At 43.0% G+C, this 20,946-nt stretch overlaps 1 protein-coding gene across 1 annotated transcript in view; it reads left to right on the top strand.

The window, feature by feature from the left end:
- The first annotated feature begins 7,256 nt into the window (after positions 1 to 7,256).
- Positions 7,257 to 20,946, top strand: part of NELL2 (neural EGFL like 2) — a 154,065-nt gene continuing 140,375 nt past the window's right edge. Inside the window, exons 1-2 of the mRNA XM_065648237.1 lie at positions 7,257 to 7,341; positions 7,514 to 7,642. Of these exons, the coding sequence (XP_065504309.1) occupies positions 7,287 to 7,341; positions 7,514 to 7,642 (184 nt within the window). The 5' untranslated portion in view covers positions 7,257 to 7,286. The remainder of the gene's footprint in view (positions 7,342 to 7,513; positions 7,643 to 20,946) is intronic.

Here is a 20,946-nt window from a genome sequence, read left to right as displayed (position 1 = left end):
GTCATATGAATTTAAAAATGCATGGTGTACATTTATATTCTGGAACTGCTGATCAAATTTATTACCAGAACGTTGGTTCTAGCTCTTTGGATTATTTTTTATTTTTTATATTTTTTTATTTTTATTACACCCGCGGGACTAACCCAATGAACTGTGGCCAAGGTCCTGCATGCATTTCTTCTTCTTGATGATGCAAGTCAGGTCTCCCTTCAGCTGCAGGAAGACTTGGTCAGACTGGCACTGGTCATGTTTAGTCTCTGCAGTGAAGAAGGGTTCAGAAATCCCCAGCCTTTGCCATGCCAGAGTGCAGTGCTGTTTGCACTTGCTTCCTTGGGTCCAGAAGGCACCCACCAAGTTCCAGCATCACAGCACCTCAGCTGACAAGTCTCTACAGATGCCCCAGCAGAAGAGGCTGATATAGCTTAGGTGTCTGCACCAACGTCCCTCACCATCCACGTTGTTGCTTTTCTTTGACATTTTTCTCTCTAGGCAGTAGAAATCCAAGGTCCATTAAGAATTGGAGTCCGATGATGTATTAATGCTACTACACAATGCTACACTACTTAAAGGCCTTCTTAATTATCTGATAGACTGGGAATCGTTGAAGCTATTCCAGTTTGCCCACTAAATATGCCTTTAGGTATGAAAACTGTACAGATCAAGTTTGAAAAGCCTATTATTTGTCAGGCAGTTTAAGAGAGCCTGTGATACTTTCTCTCCAGAAATTGCAGAAGTAATTAGACTGTACTAAGAACTGTTAAATTTGTACCTTGGAGGTCACAAGCACATTTTAAACTATCTTTTTCCTCTCTCCACAATGCAAGAGCCAAAATCTGGCTTTGTTCAGCTGAAAACTAAATGGATGTATGACAGGTATTAATATTCTGTTCCACTGCAGTCCCACTCATGACACGCCAGACAGACTGGATTTCTTTGAAATTATCTGTGCTGGATTTGAGGAATTTGTTGATGTCAGTTTGTGCACCTGAGAAGGAAAGCAGAGCCCAGTACCACACGTGTCTGCAGTTCTTTCTGAGTGAGTGGGGTCTTGGGATGGGGTCTGGATCTGGCCCCTGATCCAAAGTTGCCTGGAATCTCTCCACTGACTCCAACCACCACAGCAAGTTGTAAATGTCATCCCGTAACGTCTGTGTCAAACCTGTAAGAACAGCATGTTCTCTAAAATGGCATCTGCTTTTAATGAAAATAAAGCTTGGAAAAGCCATTGAGCCTCTTGCGGTCATTAACAAATTCTGCTGTCAAGTATGGATTTGTTCTGATTTGATTCTCAACTACTGGATTTTCTTTGCCCTTTGTTTTCTATAGTAGGGAGTCTTCTACTATGGAAAATCCTCTCTCCACTTTGGTACTTGCAGATGGAATTACCATATTACATTAGGCAATGGAAGAAGAAGAAAATTGCACCCACCTTCTTCCAGGGACTCATACTCCAGCCGGTGTCTGGCTCCAGTGAGGGCTGTGTAGATTTTTTCTTTATTACAAGAGTAAAACGTACCAGATTAAAGTCTTTCCATGCCAGCTTTGTTGTCATAAATATTTGTGATGGATATGCTGATTCATTTTTTAATAGAGGATAATACTTCAGATGGCAAAATGATCAAAACACAAAGCATATTTAGGTCAAGGTAATTTAACTCTAATCTTGCCTAATTGCTATTGCGGTCTGAGCTGACAAGACTGAGCTAATTAAATCCTGATCATGAACTATCCTCTTCTTACTTTACATAGTTCCATGTGCCAAATACAACTCCAGTGCTCCTAGCTGACATTTTCTGAGAAAAGACATTTTTAGGCATCATAATGTGTGAAGGCTGCCAGCAGGGCAGTCTATCACTTCTACCTTACATCAAAGGGATGTGCACCCTCTTGGAGGAAGAAAATAAAGCTAGTATAAAAGACAAGACTCTAGCAAGGAAGGTTAATGTGGGCACCTTGCAACTCCGAAGATTCGAAGTTCAAATTTGTGAAAAAGAGAGCACACCCTGCACTTCCAGCCTTTCTTCCTTGCCCTTGAATCAAACAAGAACCTTTGGGAAAACTTACAAAAAATACCTTCCTCTCTACCTCTCATCAACGCAATTGCCTCCATTTCTTTCTCTTTCTGTGCCCAGAAGAATGCGGCCATAACAACCACCTTGTGATTTCCAACGCTCTTGGTGCTGCATTTCCACTGCTGACTACACCAGTCCACTTCCCAAAGCTGCAACCTCAGGCACGAGATGGGAAGTGTCCTCACAAGAAGACGATATAAAGAAACAGGAAGACCTGAAACTTGAAGAGATGTAAAGTATGTTCTTTAAAGAGCTACAGCCTTTGTTTCACAGCTCTATTTTCTGATGGTAAGTAATTTTTGCCGTTACGAGTGGGGCAATATCAGAACTGTATGAAACATTCATAACTGCAACTAAAATGGGTGATGTCTCCTCGGCTGATGTGCGCTTGAGAGGAATGACTTTGATGCCAAGGCATTTTAACTGGGCTGGTACTGTCATGGTCGGGTGTGTAGCTTAGTCATTTTGACAGTCTCTGCTGGGTCTTAGCCAAGTGCTGTATCTAAATCCCAAGTTCTCTGAGGCTTTCCTGGTCAGAAAGGTAGAGTGCACTTCTGAGACGGGAAACCTGCAGCATGCAAGACGCTAATACAGGCACCAGCTCTCAGCCAGGAGAGGCTGCCGGAGTGACAAATTGCTAAGAGAAGCTGAGCAAAGGAGTGGGTGTGCATGCACGTTTGTGTGTGGGAAAGGGGGAAAGAGAGAGCATCCGTGCAAGAGAACGGGCAGAAGTATTGGCAGAAAGTATTTGGGGAATCAGGAAGAGTATGCAAGGGGGGAGCTGTGAAGAGGATAACGAAGCAGCAAAAGGAAATCACCTGCTTTATAGAAAAAAATAGATGTGCGTATGTGTTACAGGGAGAAGGTGCCACAGGAGAAGTTCCCAGATCTGGTCAGGAAGCTGGCAAGAAAAAGGTATCTAATAAACACCTGAGGTTAATTCAAGAACTGCATCTGAGCTTTGTTCTTCGTCATCATTTAGAAAACAAGTGAAAATTATTTTGACGGTCTCACCTTAGTCCCACGTGGCATTTTACACATCACACAACAACTGTGTGCTCCTTACACATGACTGTTTTCATAGATGGAAAATTTGGATCATAATGGTATAATGGTGCAGACAGAAGTCCATATTGAAGAGTATTAACAGAAACTGCTGCAGCATCATTTGCCTGCATTTTCCCTGACTGTAACTAATAAAGGCCCTCATCCTCGGCACTATTGAATTTACTCAAATTAAAAAGCTGCCTCTCTATGACAACAGACTATTCTCCTTGTTCCACTTCAAAAAGTATTAATTATGGAACATCATGTTTTACAAATATTTTTCTGTATAAATGCTACATTAAAACCTATCATATTGAGTAAACAACTATGTGTGTTTTGCAATATAAGGAAGACCGTTTTCTATACTCTCAGAAAAAAAGTTGCATCAGTGTTTTGTAAGTAGGTCAGTGACGATTCTTTATGTATTTCTTAAATTCACATGGACTCTCTGGGTTCTGGCATAGGAATGCATGGGTAAAGCTACTGTGAATAAAATATTCATGTTTTTCTTTAAAAATAAATAGACCCAGATAAGCTGCAGTAAGAGAGGTAATGCTTTCCCAGTGCAGGATTGTCATCTGCATGCTTTAAGAGCTTTACTCTGTTCAGTTTATTAGCATATAATTAATATGAGAGTAATTGATATGAGATTCCCTTTGCAATGAAATCATTCATGAATTTGGGGCTTGTAACACATCCCTTAACTCTTCATTTGGCATGAAAATCGTTGTGAATATTAGTCATTATTCAGAACACCTACTTATTTTTTAGGACCTAGTAGGGGTTTTGATGAAGTGGGGAATGTCAGTATAATGATATCTATTTCATCCAAAAATCTCATTGAAATTGAAACAATGATGACCAGATGACTGTTTATCAGTCAGTTGTATTACAGAGCATCAAAGTTGTGTCACACAGTGTGCTCCTGCTAGTGTGACTAAGGCGCAGAGGGCTCAACTGCATGCCAGGCAGGGACATCACCATCAAGGCCATTCCTCCTTCCAGGAGATTTGGTGGCTGAGTCCAAGGTCAGCTCCTCTGAAAGCCTTTTCACTTATGGTTGCACACACTGTATGTGTGGTACTGTTGGCATGCCCATCGCTGTGGAATTACAGGATGTCAATTAATCCTAGAGGTTTTGTAAAGAGAAGGCTGTTTCACTGTAGATGTGGCAATACCTATGATGAGTTGGTATTCTAAAGAAAGTCGCAGGACAAGTCCCGTAGCCCAGGCAAATATTAACCTTGTCTTCTACAGCTGTTTTCTTAAGTAATCCCACCTCTAGCGTTTGTAGGGATCAGAACTACCCTCGCTCACAAATAAAAAGAAAACAAAAAAACCCTTCAAAACATATAAACTCTGGCAAGCCTTCTTGAAAATTGCTGACAGACTGTCCTGGTTTTGGCTGAGATAGAGTTAATTTTCTTCATAGTAGCTGGTATAGTTCTGTGTTTTGGATTTAGTATGAGAAGGATGTTGATAATACATTAATGTTTTAGTTGTTGCTAAGCAATGTTTATATCAAGTCAAGGACTTTTCAGTGAGGAGGTTGGGAGGTGCAGGAGAAGCTGGGTGGTGACACAGCCAAGACAGTCAAACTATTTGAAAGATCTCATCTTCAATATCATATTCCTTGTATTGGTAGAAATTCTCATTTTGCTGTTCACTCACTTCTTGATTAGCTGAACTATGTCACTGTTGATATCTCACATAGCAGAAACAGAGCTCTGTGTAATGTGTATAACGTCTTCCCTGGGCTCCACATAGATAAGGGGGAATAGATAAAGGAGGCTGGATAGCGTTTTGAGTGGTTTTTCATGTATGTGACATGAAGATGAGTGGCCACTCCCCAGAGGTCTATTGAGAGAGAAATGGATTATCAAAGGGGTGGACTCCACCTGATTTACATGCTTACTCCACTCTGACAGCCCCAGATAACAGAAAATGTCAGTGGCTGCTGGCAGATGCAAAGAATTCAAGGCAGATATTTGCCTATTTTAGTTTGTTCACTTGCGTGCTTGACTCAAGTGGTGGTAGGACTCATTATGCAGCATTATTGCTCTAGATTTTGAACCTATTTCTTCTCAAATTAATTGCTTCTGGTTCAGTTATCTGTATCCAATGTGATTGAAATAGCATGAAAACAATCACCGTCATGTGGCTGTTGTCCATTAACTCCCCCAAGGAAATACATAATCCATTAGACTGCTCTGGCAGACAGCCAATTTCATGAATTCACATGTTCATGAGCACAGTTCCGTATCACCAAGAGGCTGGAGACAAAACTTTGGTGCAGAAGAGGTGCTAGGTTGATTAGAATGGGGGTGGGATGTCACTATCTCCTCTGCCTATGCACGATGTAACACCAAGGACACCGTATGAGCAGTTACACAGCTGGTACCAGCAGCAGGATTCCTTCTGTGGTTTTCAGACCAGTTGCAATGGGAAGGGTCTGTAGACACACATTTCTCACAGGGCTGTGCTAGCTCCACCACCAGGAGAAGAAGCCCGTAGCTCTTCCGAGGGTGACATGGGTGGTGGGGCATGCTGAAACTGTGTTCTAACACCTGCGCTGTGGATTTCGGTTGAGGGATGGATTGCATTTTCCTGCTTTCGTATTTAGACACTCCTCTTGCCTCTTTTTCTTACAGAAAAGAAGGTCTTTGCTTTGTATGTTGCATAGAATCTTGGTTAATCTGGCTTAAAAAGGAGACTTACCATTGACTTCCATGGTTGCCTTTAAAAAAAAAAAAGAAAAGAAAGGGAGAAAAACCCTCTTCCTTTTAGCATTTGGAATTATTATTGGGAAAGATTTATAAAGGTTACTTGTAAAGATTTTGTTATTTGTAAAGATCATAGAGGATGAATTTGGGAGAGGTCAATAAACAATACTGGAATTACCAGATGACATTAGGGTCTTACTGACATACATGTGAAAATAGGGGGAAAAAAAAGTAATCCTTTATTCTGTAGAATTTGACAAACTGGCAACAAGACATTTCTGCCTTGCACATTGGGAAGTCTATGAAAAGGAAGGGAAGAATAAGGCTATTCTTAGCCTCCTTTATAGGCACACAAAGTAAGGCACAGAAATGTCATTTGCTGGAGGGGGAGGAGGGTTTGTTCAGGAACTGAGGACAGGACTGCTGTGCTACTGTAAATCCGTCCTGCACGACAGGGCAAACTGGGAACCTGCGGCTGGCAGAGCCCTGCGCTACCGGCCGCCTCTCCGCACACTCCCATCTTAAGTCAACTACCGGAAACGTCCTCCTTTCTTCCCCCTCACACCCTCGAATTATTTTTATTCGTGCTCAAAGACCAGGCTGAGGTTTCGCCAGAGCCTGGACGGCATTACCTCGGGATGACAATTCAAGCGGTGACTTCAAGACGGGCGGACGGCAACAAAGCGCAGAGGCCGCACGGCAGGAGAGCGCCCCGAGGGCTCGTTGCAAGCGCCGCCCGGCCGCTACCAGCCGCTGCCTCCCGCGGGGCAGCCCGGCCCCCCCCGCCGCCCCCGCCGCCGCCCCGGCTCCCCTCAAACTTCCCAGCTGTGTCCCCGTCCGAGCCCGCCCGGAGCCCCCGACAGCGAGCTCCTCTCCCCTCCGCGCCCGGCGATGCTCCGGCGGACGGGGCGGCGGGGCGGTGCCTCCCCCCGGCCCGGCCCTGCCCGGCCCGGCGGGGGCGGTGGGCGGCTCCTGCGGCCGCGGCATAAACCGCGGCCCCTCCTGCAGGTCCCTCTATCCCCGTTGGACGGCGGGGAGGAGAGCGGCTCTCCCGCGGGAGCCGGGCGGAGGCTGCGGTGGTTCTTCGGCCGAGGGGCTGCGCCTGGTGGCGGCGGGGCGGGGAGCTGCGGGGCACGGGCGCGCCGCCTCCGCCTCCCGCGGCCTCGTTCGCGCGGCGGCGGCAGCAGCAGCAGGTTCCGGCGGGCTCCCCCCATTGTCTGCCCGCGGGCGGAGGGCTGCGCTGCCCGCCCGCCCCCCGCCCTCGCCTTTGTGTGCTCCGGCCGGCGGCGGGGCGGCGCGGCGCCCGCCGTGATGCGCGCTGCGGGGCGGCAGGGGGTCCGCTCCTCCCGGTGAGAGGCGGGCAGGGACCCAGCCTCTGCCCCGGAGGTTTTTCACCCGCAGCAGCCGGAGGAGGGGGACTATGGACTGAGCGCATCGGGGTACCATGGAGTCGGGCATCCGCTTGAGCACGCTCTGCCTTCTCCTCTGCCTGGGGCCAGGTAGGCGAATGCTGGACCCGCCGGGCGGGCACCCGGGAGCGGAGCCGGGGGAGCTTCGCGGTGGCGATGCTCTGGTCTCCGGGCGACCGCAGGTGCGGGCAAGCGGCGGGGCGGGAGGGCTCTCGGAAAGTTGCAGTGTCGGCAGGTGGGGTGACGGCACTTTCTGGGTCAGTTGCAGGCTTTGGCGTGGACCCCTCGCTGCAGATCGACGTGTTGTCCGAGCTCCAGCTGGGAGGCTCCACGGAGGGCGTGCGCCAGGTGCCGGGGCTGCACAACGGGAGCAAAGCCTTCCTCTTCCCAGGTACGGCCGCCCCCGGCCCGCCCGGCCCCGCTCAACTCCGGCCGCCGCGGTCGGTCCCTGCCCCGCGCAGGGGGGATCGCACGCCCCCCGCGGCGAGAGGCTGGGCCGCTCCTGAAGTCCCCGTGGTCCTTTCTCTTCCTGACCGCTTTTCTTCTACTCTTCTTCTCGCCCCCACCTCTGCTTTATTTTTTCTTTTCCCCTCTATCTCACCCCCCCAGTTTGTGTGTGTGTTTTTTGGGGTTTTTTTGTTGTTGGTGTTGTTTTTTTTTAATTTGACTGGTAGACGCTTAATTAAAGTACAGCAGGAACGGGGCTGGCAGATGGCTTCTTTTGCGAGTCGTGGGGTGCAGTCATGAATAATAGCACCACCCACTCTTCTGCTTTACTCGGGAAACGCTAAACATACCCCAGTTCCAGCTAAGGAAATGCGCACTGAAAGTTTTATGTGAATCGAGCAAAATGCTGAAATGAAGTGACCCGGAGGAGTGAGGCAGGAAATAAAAATACCCTTTTTAACCGAGGAGGGTGGCCCTTGTGAGCTTCTGTATCGTACCTCTTGTGAGGGGGGGAAAAAAACCCGAGTTTTGGTCTCTTTCAGTGCTTGTGGCTGGTTTTTTTTGTTCATAATAGGAATAGAATTTTCAAAAATACACTTAGGAGGATTATTAAAAAATTAAACTTCTTTACATTGTAATTCATAAAGGACTGTAAACCAGCACTCAATGGCTAGTTGAATTTATTGGCATAGGTTACATTACCTACACTTGCTCATTTTTAGTGTATTTTTGAACTATGCTTTAATAATATACTGATACCTTAAATGAAACTGGAGTCAAGAATGCTTTCAGGAAAAATCTCTTATTTAAAAAAAAAAATCCTAAAAATGGCCTTTAAATGCAAGTCTCTTCTCTGAAAGATGAAAAGCTCCTTAGAAACATAAGTAAAGCAGAGCAAAGAATGTGGCTCAACATCTGGTTGAGCAAGAGCAAATCTCATCAGCCCTGTAGTTTTAAAATAGGGGGACTTGATTGCTGGCTTCTTGTGTTATGCCAGGAGTTCCAGCTTGGGTCTGAAAGCATTTCTAGTGCAACAGGCAAGAGGCTGTTTCTCTCGTATGGAAGAGTTATAATTAAAGGGAGATAAGGTCTGGAAAGGGAATTTCTTTTTCATATTTGCATTAATGAGATAACTTATCAGAAGCTGATAGTTGCCAAAGGTGCCTTTTTTTTTTTTTTTTAAGATTCTCTCTAGTGCTGTTCTTCCCCAGTACAGCCAGCATGTGTCACTATGGACATTAATGTGGAGATGCATGGGCATATGCGTTCTGAAACACTGACACATGCTGGTTTTAAACATCCCTAATGGGCTTGTGGCTGCAGAGCAGAATCCTCTGTGAAGGGGGTGACTGCGCAGAATGGCAACACATTTGTGTGGCTGTGGGGTTTGTGTTGTAAAATAGCTGTAATTTTTAAGGTATGGTTCTGAGTTGAGGCCCCATTGTGCTATAATGGGTTGGGGTGAGGGAGAAGTCAAAACTCCCTCTGACTTATGTGGTCACAGAATTAGAGGTTTGTAAGAGTTTTTATTGTATATTTTCCTAGTGTTGGGACGGAAAATTACTTAGTTATTGAAGAACTTTTTTTGAGTTGTTCTGCTTTTTCTTTGTAATTATGAGTGTACATAGTTCCCAAATGGGTTAGCAGTTTAGTTGTAACAAAAGGAGATAGGAGCTTTAAATTTTCACCCCAACCTTTTTACTTTGTTGAGAGGGATTAGGGGAATAACAAGGATGAAAACACTTGGGTCTAAATGGTGGCTGAAGTCACTCGTGTCCCTTGGGAAGTCTTCAGTGCCCTGCAGGACTGGAGATATTTTTCCTGCTACTGCGTAAGATGACTGCTGATTTTCTTGTAGTGTGGGGTCCTTACTGAGCAGACAGATTTTCATTTTCAAACTTGCATTTAGAAATGGAGATATTTCCTTCCTTGATCAGACCACTGGGTCTACTTCATCATTTTTGTTCTGCTCTTAGAGCTCACACTGTAGGAACGGTGCTGCAATGTATGTCTATGTATATGTTTGCATTATGTGAATTGCAAATATATGTATGTGCTGACTTTAAATTTGCCTTTTGCCTATGTGTTTTGCTTAGTCTGTCTAAAGCCTTACTGCTAGACACAAATATTTTTGTGAAAAGGACACAACTTTAAATAATCTGTGAACTTACTCTGGAAGCTTTAACGTGTGATCTTTTGCTTTTTGGTTTCTTCAGATATTGAATCTTTTCTTGCACCATATACATATTTATGACATTGTAGTATATTGCCTTTTTTGATAGACTGCATTCTCAACTAGTGTAAAGCCTTACTTTACATATGCTTAAAACATACACAAAACCTAAATGCTGTTCTTCATTTTAGAAAGAAATTATGAAAGTGTCAGATTGAACTGCCAACAGGTAATAGACGCTTAAAGATAGATGATAGGAGAATTGTACATAAAGCTAAAGCAGAGTAGTCTCCTTCTATTTCTAGATGAAAAGTCAGTTTTGACTGCTTAATTAGATGTAGCATCAATTTTCAGTACCAGGGTTTTAGCATCCAATTGGCTGTTCTGACAAATTCTTCTTTGCATAATTGATTTTTCAAAGGTACTTATATTTCTAGGCCATATAACACAAGAACCGGTTACTCTCTGAAGATAGTTTTAGTCTGTTATAGTCCATTCAAGAGCATTTAGACTGTTCCTTATACAGTTCCTGACTTAGAAATAATTATAGCCATTTGAAGTTTGTGGTCACTCGGACTTTCTTTTTGTGTAACAATCTGCTCCGTCATTGTACAAATATTATAGAAATTATCAGATTTAGGAAACAGAACTCTTCCCACTGACTTCAGCAGGACTGGATGCTGTGGTCTCGAATTCTAAACTTTTGAGGTGCCTGGTGGTCCTTGATTGTAGTGAATGGCAGCATCTGAATGCCACTGTAATCTGGCTCTTGTTAACTGCAGGGGCTTCTCTTGCTGGAAGTGTGATTTGCAAAGTAATTGTAAAATGTTCCAGTGTAGCTTGTGGGAAGATAAAATTATGAATAGAAAACAGGAGGAAGCCTTCCAAAATGGTAGCTTTCCTGTATGTGAACATCTGCCAGCACCTCTTAGCCAACAGCAGATATTATTGTGTAAAAAATATGTTTAGAGGAAGATTATTCCTCTTTTGGTCAGAGCACTAAACAGAAGTCAGAATATCTGCACCACAAACTTCTCTCTGCTGGTAGCTGTTTACATAAGTCAGTAAAATCTTCAATACCTTTGTTTTCCCTTTGCAAAACAGGGATGACACCTAAAGGTAAAGCCCAAATCAGGTGAGTGGATCGAAGTGTAATTAATGTAGTCAAAGGCTTTTGGAGAAACACCAATTGTCATTCTTAGAATTCTTGCTTTGTAAATATACTGCATTAATACAATTTGAGATTGATGGAGGTGAAAGTCAATGTAGCCATTTTCCTATGGAAAGATGAAAATCATACTGCTACAAGAGCACTTGTTGCCTATGTAACTGCAGGGAAATTTTGAAAAGGCAGTCAAAACCACAGCAACAGAGGCTGGAGAGCGCTGAGGGCTTTGGATGGGTCCGGCATATCTGACTTAAGTCTGTGCTCAGGAGACTTAATGTTAAACACGTACAAGGTCCCAATGAAGCCAGATATTTCAACTTGCAATAGGAAATGGTGTTCTGAGGGGTGAGAACCTGAATAAGGGCCGCAAGAGTAACTTGGTCTCCTGTGGCAGTCCTCTAGGCAGTAATTTTTTGTCACCCTCTCTCTTCCCTTTAGACTCTGTGTTATATATATTTTATAGATATAATATTTTGATAACCTTTCTGGATCTTACTTGCTGCTTAGAGCAAATACTATGCATCAGACTGTCTTTTCCCACAAAGTGTACATGTAGTAATGGAGACACCTTCCAACTGCCTCCAGCAGCAGTGGAGGGTGGCGGAAGGTACGCTGTAAATCAAGCTACGAGAGGCACCAAAAATGATAGCCAAGTGATGTGTAAGGAAAGTATATGCCCATCAAAAGGTGTATACATCCCTCAAAGAGGAGGCTAAAGGGTAAACAGAAGAATGCAGTCAGATGGTTACAAGCACAGGGACATGTATTTAAGGAGAAGATAACATGGCAGTCATGAAAATGTGGGAACTTATGGATCTGAATGCAGAACTTGGATCTCATTCAGAGGATAAGCTTTTTCTCTGCCAGCTGGGATATGTAATTCTTAATATGTTTATAAATGTTTGGATAATTCTGATAAGGGACAGTTCTACAGGCAAGATACAGTATATTCTGATGGGGAACAAGATGTGCTATAAAACACCAAAGAAATTATTTAATCTGTCAGTGGGATGCATGAAAGGACTCGGCACTACCGTTCTTTGAATTGGGACTTGCTGGCATAAACTGCTGGCAGAAAAAAAAGCCCTGAAATAGGCATCTTGGTGTAAATGATTTGTTACCTGTTGCTGTGTGACTGGATCATTAGCCTGTTATTTTGAAATGCTAGCAAGACAATGTTACTATATATATAATACATATCTTACATCCCTTAGGGAAGATGATTTGTTTTGGCCCATGACATCATCTCTGGACATTGCTAAATAAAGGAGCCAAAAAATAAAGCTTTAAAACTAGATGTGAGTAAACTTTCTGTAATAGAAATAGCATTTACATTGCCTATGCACTTCACAGACACATTTTTTTCCTTGCCACCTGTCACTGAGACTACGGACAGATGCTTTCTCAAGGTTCCAGCTGAGCCTGCTGAAAATATTACTGTTCCCAGCTGCTTGTCACCACCCAGGAGCTAGAGGTTACTGTCCCCGCAACTTTTCCAAAGCAAGAGGTTGTATGAGCATTCCCATGTCTACTGATGGCAGAGTCAGCCAGTTTCAGGTGCAAACCTGGCTGACTGCAGTGAGATGGATTAGAGAGTCCTGTAAAATCCCCTTTCTCCAGCTGTACTCATCTCCCAGAGGAGCAGTAACAGACAGCTGGGGGAGACAATGCTAATGTTGCCAACTGGCATGGCTGACCGCAGAGTGAATACCTATCTGCATCTTTTTTTTTTTTTTGTTTTGGAAGCAAGCTTGTTTCTTTCAGAATCACTGAATCCTTAAAATATGGGACCTCCAGCATAGACATCATCTGTAGATAATAACATTTTCCAGAATTTTTCAGAAATTTCAGTTAAGTACTGGAGTGTTTTTCAATGTTAGGAATGCCTAGTGTAAGCAATTACTCTGACAAAGCAATAGCCAGAGAGATCCAGATTTTGGTGTATCTGGAACAACAGCCTATGCTGTCCTTCTGCTGCTCCCCTTTCACCTCTGGCATGTTCCAAAGTCACCTCTGCATCTGTGCAAGCAGTAACCATTGTGGTACAGCCCTGCCAGGGTTGTGATCGATGCTGCTGGGGAGCTGGGCTGTGGCCGCGAGGCATCTCCTTGCTCCAAAAGAACTGAATGTTCAACATCTTCCTCCTCCTGTCAGCAGTGGTAGCAAAAGGAGGTGTTTGGGAAGTGTCTGCTGCTTGAAGAGCCTTCCCAAAAAAAAAAAAAAAAAAAAAAAAAAAAAGAGGTAGCAGTGTGTGAGAATCCTGCATCCAGTGCCCATCCCAAACCATGCTGAGTTACCATGCAGGGACAGCTAGGATGCACTTAACGGCTGCACAGCAATACACTGCTGAATAATCATGAGTATACCTATTATTTGAGACTGTGTTGCTTGCTAACTGCTGGTTTATGTGTAAAATTGAAGGGGGAAAAAGTTACAGAAAGAAAAAAAAAAACACCTTCAGTGTTGTGGACTTGTGATTGATGCTTGTAATGGTGCAGCAGAGGGTAGAACTGGGAAATGGAGTGTGAATGGGGACCTAATATACTGGAATTACCAAGGAAACTCAAGTTGCCAGGGAAGAGACTGTAATCCCTGTATGTAGTCGTTAATGCATAGTTGATACAAAATAAGGAATGACAGAAAACTTGGCCTGTTGCATTTGGGGATTGTAACTGTCTTAGTGCTGAAAGTTTCAAATAAATAATGTTGCTGAGAGTGTGTATTAGGCATATAAAGCATCACAAAGGTGTAAGTGTAGCGCAATAGAGTTGTTTTAAGTATGGCTCTATTTATTATGTCATTGTTCATTGCAAGAAAATGTATTTTATGCTTTTTTTTGTTTGTTTGTTCTACAGTGGGCTTTTTGGGGGGAAGGAAAGGAAAGAAGCAGAAATTAAATATTCTCTCTGTAACTTTCTTGCGATGTGTTTTGATATATGGTCTTGATATAGACTTTTGTCACCTTTAGGTCTGTAAAATTCTTAAGAGCATGGATTCTGGAAGAAGCTACAGCATGGGGAGAGAAATGATACCTGCTTGCTGGTGCAGGCACTGTACCTTACCTGTCCAGATTCCCCTGGGAGACAGGGCTAAGCAGCATGAATTCCATGGCTTTGCATGGGCTTGGTGGGACAATGAACACCTCCAGCCTCTGCTATGTCAACCTTTGGAGTGAATTAGTACCTATACTTATTAATCAGTGAGGGTTTGACTCTAAATAGAGATATCTTATTGTGTTCTCATAGGCCTGACCTGGTGCTTTTCACAGCCAGATTGCATCTAGTATTTGCAATAAATTGCAGTCTCCGGGGGGCTGTTTTCACTTGGAATAATGCTGATTCTCTAAGACTATTTTTAAAACAAGCATTTGGTTGTTCAGGTTAATTCAAATAACCATGTTCTGTTTATACATTCAGTATTGCCCAAAACAATTCATACTGATTAATAACAGACAGAATTGCATTTGCTTGTTCCTACCTTTACAATCAGTCCCCTTTTAAAATACTGCAATTACAAACCCCTTGTTGAGCCTGGTATTATCTCAGAGCTCAAACCAACATATTTGTTAGAAAGCTGAAGATGAATGTGATGTGCAGCTTTGGGGCATGTATAGAAGGAAAAGACATTAAGATGGTGTCAGTGTGGTGATGTGGGGCAGAGCCCTGCTTGGTGTTGTGAGAAGGGGTGGGATGGTCTAAGCCAGGGGTATCAGACTCATTTTCACCAGAGGCCCTGTCAGCCTTGTGGTTGCCTTCAAAGGGCTGAATGTAATTCTAGGACTGTATAAGTGTAGGAGTAGTTACATTTCTACAGTCCTAAAACTACATTTATCCCATTGAAGGCAACCATGAGGCGGATGTGGCCCCTGGTGAAAATGAGTTTGACACCCCTGGTCTAAGGAGTGGAGGCCAAGGTGTTTCTCCATGTCCATGGCTCACCAGGCAACCTCTCCTGGCAGCGTGGCAGGGGACCGTGGTCTCGGCTGAAGTTGAAGATGTGCTGGTGACGGCAGGACAGCATCTGTCCTGCATGCTGGAGAGAAGCCAGCACCTGTGGCTTGTGTGCCCTGAGACGGGGGGACAGTGACTCTCTTGGGTAGCTGTCAAGCACATCTTTCCGTATTGCTGGGGGAGGATTGCGTTAGCAGGGGGTAGTGACGTGCAAAAATGAGGTCTTGTTACCCTTATGTAAGGGCTTTTGCTGTGACATAGTTCAGTAGTCACGAAGCGTGGCTGAGACTAGGTAGGTTAATGGGGTTTTTTTTATGGTTTCTCCCCCCACTGCAGCACGATTCATTCTCCAGTGAGGTTTCAGAGAGGAGAGCAGCATTTGCTATATATCTCTTAATCTAGATCAGTCTTAATGTCTGTTTTCCCCCTCCTGTTTGCTTATAATATCTAGGAAATAGGTTTCCTATGCTCCTTCTTCTTGCTTCCATTCTCCCAGTCTGTATCCTTCAGGGCATATGGGTGCTGGCTTGGAAAAGTAACTCCGAGACTGGTTAACTGCACTGCTTCCACTGCATCTTAAGGGCGGTACAGAACTGAGCTTGTAAGTTACTTAAAACCCGGGAATAAGAGGTGGAGATTACACATAGCTGTTATGGAAAACTGTACTTCATGTAGTTATTCTTCAGTTCCATATATTTTGTCCTGTTTGGTCACGTGCCAAGGGGCAGATCCACAGAACAGCTGTATTCTCCTACCTGCACTGCTAAGGTAGAGCTGAATAAGGGATGAAAAATTGTTTTTCACTGGATTTTTCTGTCCCTCTGTTTTGCTTAAATTCCTCTAATTTTGTCTCAATGTTTAAGAAATACTAATTTTTCCATCTCAATGTTGTCCAAAATATTACTACTTAGGAAAATTTGAGAAGAAATACAGTAAGAAAGGGTACCTCAGTGTGGTGTGTGTGTGGTGGGTGGTTTTTTTTTTTTTTTTTGCCTGGTCATGTTTTCCATTATGAATTTTCACTCAGATATTTCAGGTAGCTGTTACTGAACTTTAAAAACTTAAAACAAATTTGTAGCAAGTATGTTATTGAAGTTATGATACTATTTATGGAGTAAAAGTTTGTGTGTTTTTTTTTTCTCCTTTAAACCATGTTTAGGTGGAAAAAATGCTATAGCCATTAACAACGTGGAAGAATTTTAAAGCAAAAACTTCTCATTACTTGTTATGTTAACAAGTTTTTGGTTGCCTTTTTTTTTTTGTGTGTGTGCATACTTTTTTGGGGGCGTGTGATCCTGGTGACTTCAGAGAGAAATAAGAGCTTAGAAAACTGACTTTGGCTTTGAGCTGTCTTGGGCGATGATATGAAACTCCTGTGCTCCTGCAGGGTGCTGAAGCAATGGATGTGATATTAAAAGACAAGCAGACTAAGAGGGACTTTTGAAGATAGTGTTCAAAACAGTCTTAGCAGATTAACATATTTGCAGCAGCGACATTGCTACAACACACTGTAATGTTTCCAAAGGAGCCATTACAATCAATACTGCTAGTGATCCATATCTGAGAACTTTTAAAGTGAAATTTGGGTGGCGATTTCCCCTCTAAAAACATAGAAGAAATATAATAAGAGAGAGACCTCCAGTTGTAGAGTTGTCCTCTCTGTTAGACAGAGCAACATTTACACTGTTTCCTCAGCATAAATGCTTATTTAAGTATAATTAGATGGCAGTAACATCCATACTGTTTATCTTATCAAGAGAAGATGACAGGTGCCAGCCTTGACTCCGTGGCTGGGAATCTATCAGTCTCTAAATACAGCTGCATAATGTTCCAGAAGTGTTCCAAAGGAACTGTTGTGGTTTTGAGGTCAATAATCTGGGTTTTAATGATTCTCTAAACATGCATTTGCAAATAGGGCCACAACTGTTCCAAGGACATTCTTTCAGATTTCCTGTGACATTGGCTAATGTCCCTTGAACTTGAATCAGTCCCAGCTTTGCTCAGCCCCCATTCAAGGAGTGTGGTGGACTTGAGGAAATACGTGTACCCTGGTCAGTGATGCTCTTTTTAAGAATCTCTGCATACACCCTTACCATTTGAAGCATAAACGAAGTATACTGTAGTAAGAGATCTGGGAGCTTGAATTTTTTTTTTTTAAACTGAGGTTGTGTCTTTGTTATTACATTCTGGGTTTCTCTGTTTCAGAAAAATATCAATGAATTACAAGGAGTGAAGAGAACAACAGTGAACCTGATTATACAGTAAAAAGGACTGGCTTACTATAAAGCTTTTGAAAGAACTTGAGTATGTGCAGCTTGTCCAAGCAATGACAAAAGTGTTGTATGATTAGTGTCTAGCATTAGAAGATTCTTAGAGGTTTAAAATGAAGGAATTATTTAGTATTCAAAGAGCTAGAGGTAAGAGTAATGTAATGATATTATAGATGGAGAGGATTTAAGATAAAAGGAGACTTTCACAGTGAACTAGTTTAGATTGTGGAATAGCTACTGAAAGAAAGTGGTGGAAATATCCAGACTTTTGATATTGTAGAAGATAGCATGAAATAAAAAATCTAGGAGATATTAGCTATGTTCTAGTCATTGAGTGACATTAGTTACTATGCTAAGGATGGGGTGGATGACCCTGTAAGTCTTTCTGTACTCTGGGAATCTGGATTGTTGGTGGAATTGTTCTGGTATTATATAGGGGGAGATTTTCAAAGACACAGAGGAGCATTGAAGACTTGATACTCTTTAAAATCAAACTGGTGCGTTTATATTCTTCCTAAAACTGTTCTTTGCATCTAAGTATGTTTTAGTGGTACTCAGTTAAAACAAGCCTCCAAGAGCATGGCAATCAGGGTTGGGAAGCATTTCTAATTTTAACTCATCCAAGCTTTTAAGTTGGGCACGTGCTTAAAACCTGTAGCTGATTCACTGAGGCTAATGGACACATTCACAGGACCCTGGACTCTATTAATACCTGATTTAAAAGACATTTTCTTGCAGGAGAATCTGAACTCTGGTCCCCCTCAGCTTCCTTGGGACCTCTGTCAACTGTAGCTTGAGTCTCCCATGTACTCTGTGTCTGCCCTGCTCATAGCTGAGCTGTGAGCATAGTATTCCTTGGTATCCCTTCTCTTTGATGTTCCTGATTCAAAATCCTTCTAACCTTTTCTTTTTCTGGCATTAAAACAGAAAAAGTGAGTGGAGATTTTTCTGAGAATGTCAGTATGGCTGGTGGTTTGGGTCTTACTCATCACCCCTCTGGTGCTCCCACCTCATTTCTGCTGGTACCTGAATTCTCTTTATGCTTCAGTCTCCAGCCTTCTCCTCCCATCTGTTGCTGTTTGCTCAGCCCACTACTGGAGACCTGTGGCTAGCAACAGAGTTGTTGAATGTGTCTGGCATGCTTCAGATGTGATTTTTTTCCAGTGGTGGCCTTCCTCCCCCTGCCTTGCTGTGCTGCTTTTGCTGTTGGGATGAAGGTTTGGATTTTCTGGAGCTCTTTAAGTTGGTGACTGTTGACCGTTCTCTTGTGTCAGAAGTAAATCTTTCATGCAGACCACATCATTGTGATCACCTGGGAAATTAAGACAGATCTCATATTAATGCTTTCTTAAGCTCACCATTGTGTTGTATGAAAACAAATCAGCCTTAACACTTAGCAGTTTGGTGAGCTGAAGGCAGTTAACCCTTATGTGGGTACAAAAACAATTACAGCCTAGAAAGCCAGAGGTGAAGGAAAGCTAGGGTGAGTGATGCAAACCATCGCAAAGAGGAAGAAGCAGCTGCTTAATGAGGAAAAAAGCTAAACCCAGGACATTGACAGACGTTTGGGGTTGGGCTGCAGAATCTCAAGAGGTCCCTTCCAGCCTAAATGATTCTGTGAAACAGAGGCTGCAGGTGGCAGGTCTTCAGGAGCAGCATACAGGTCACAGGGAAAGGAGCTTTTGAGAGAAAATGACCAAGCAGAGTTCATGAGTAGGTCTTACTGACACTCGTGTAGTAAGAAGCAAGTGAGAGAGAGATGTGGTCTATCGCTCAGAGGATGTAGGAGTATCAACACCCAGCACGATCCTAATTCAGAGGTGCCATGGTGGGTGCTGGTCTTCTGCAGTCTGTCATTGTATGACCCCGTTCACCACTGGAATATAATATACTTGAGAAGCTGAAATTGTGTCTCATATTCTGGGAGAAGGGTAGTTCATGTAATCCGGCTTGATCTACACCTAGCACAATCTGCTTGCGTGGTTTGTTGTTGCCATTAAGTTTGTACTTGATTGTTTTTAATTGATTAACATTTGTTTACCTTTGGTCGCCTGCTTTTTCATTTGGAAAAAGCTGACAACACTGCTTCCTGCTCTTGTCCTCCCTCTCGACGTGACTTGCAGAACTCTTTAAATTCTGACTGTGCTATACAACTAGGGACTGGAAGTAAATTCAGTCTTTTACCAGTTCTCATGTGTGTCATGCCCTTATTACAGTACCAGTAGGGCTGGAAGGTGATGCATTATTTTTCTTGTGCTCTTCAGTCTGCGTCCCAGTGTTAACAGCATTTCTTGGTGTGATATTTTTGTTTGTTGTTAGGTCAGTTTGACACAAAGGGCTCATATGAGTATGCAGCCGAGCATAACTAGGTGCAGATGGCAGCAGCAAGGAAAACAAGACAGGCTTGGTTTTCTCCACAGGTTTCAAAGTGTTCTCAAAGCAGCTTCTAGAAAACTGCTTTGTGCCTAAAGGGGTGTGTGTGTGTGCATGTATATATAATTATAAAGCTATAGCCGCTGCAACCTTTTAAATGTAGCTGGAACCCGTCTTGAAGTGAAGCAGCAGACCGAAGTCCCATTCCACTACCTCTGTGTCCTTGTTCAAACATAATAGGTTTTATAGTGGTATTGGCCATGAAAAATGTAAAAAACTGTATGTAGCAGTACTTGATACTACCTATGAGGGAGCAAATACAAAGAGTCTTCAGAATTTAAAGAGGAAATGAGAACAGTGTTGGAATATAGACTAGGGGAAAACTAGTAATCAAAAAAGCTATTGTATCACATAATTGATAACTTGGAACCCATCAGTCACCAGAAAGCATTATAATAATAAATACTTGGGGCAGAACATAGCATACAGCACACATTTTAATTTCCTAGGAGTAGAATTTCTATAACAAGAACAGAAGTTGTCTTTTAGCTTTGTCATTTTGTTGTCATGTAATAGGTCTCCACTGAGTAGCACCCACTCTCCTGGTGATAGTATCTTGCATGAGGACATAGTTACTGTGAAATGGGTAGTGTTTCTTGTGGGCAAGGAACAGTGGCTTTCTGCATCATACATCACACATGCTTCAAAAAATTCCTGATAGTGCTTTTGTGATGTGCTTCCCTCTGTGTTGATGCACACATTCCTTATATTCCTTTCAGAAATGTTCAGGAGAGCATGTCCACATTTTCTTTTGGGAGTTGTTTTAGTAACAATCTAGCATTGTAGGATCTGTATTGCTTGTTAAGCAAATCACCTGCTTCAGCCTCCTGTGTTAAGAATCCAGATTTCAAATCTGGAGCCCTACACGTTAAAATTCAGGTTTTCCTACAATTAGATTTCTTATCTTTTTCACTTGTGAAAGGTTTGAAAAATTGTCAGAAATATGCTATTGTAGATACAACCACTGAACCTTTACTGTATTTGTTTACCTCTTATTTACTCTTTGCCTACTGAGTCCAAAAGTCTCTTGACTTGCTGAGGCGCAGCTGGGCTGCTTTACCTACAGTAAATGGCTCCCACTTGTAATCCTGGTGTAAATTCCTTCTTTGCCAAAGAGACCACAGCCGAAAGGAGTGCGAGAGTTGTCCAAGTATCTTAGCGTTGTGGTCAGGCAAATTAAGCCTGGTATTTAGAGAGCCATGATACCTAGTCCTGATGCTCAAATGAATGTTTATAGTGGTGTGAACCTGCCAC

The sequence above is a fragment of the Caloenas nicobarica genome, chromosome 1, assembly GCF_036013445.1.
Source record: "Caloenas nicobarica isolate bCalNic1 chromosome 1, bCalNic1.hap1, whole genome shotgun sequence".
Classification (NCBI taxonomy): Eukaryota; Metazoa; Chordata; class Aves; order Columbiformes; family Columbidae; genus Caloenas; species Caloenas nicobarica.
The sequence above is the reverse complement of the archived record's forward strand: the minus strand, read 5'-3'. Positions and strand labels throughout refer to the sequence as shown.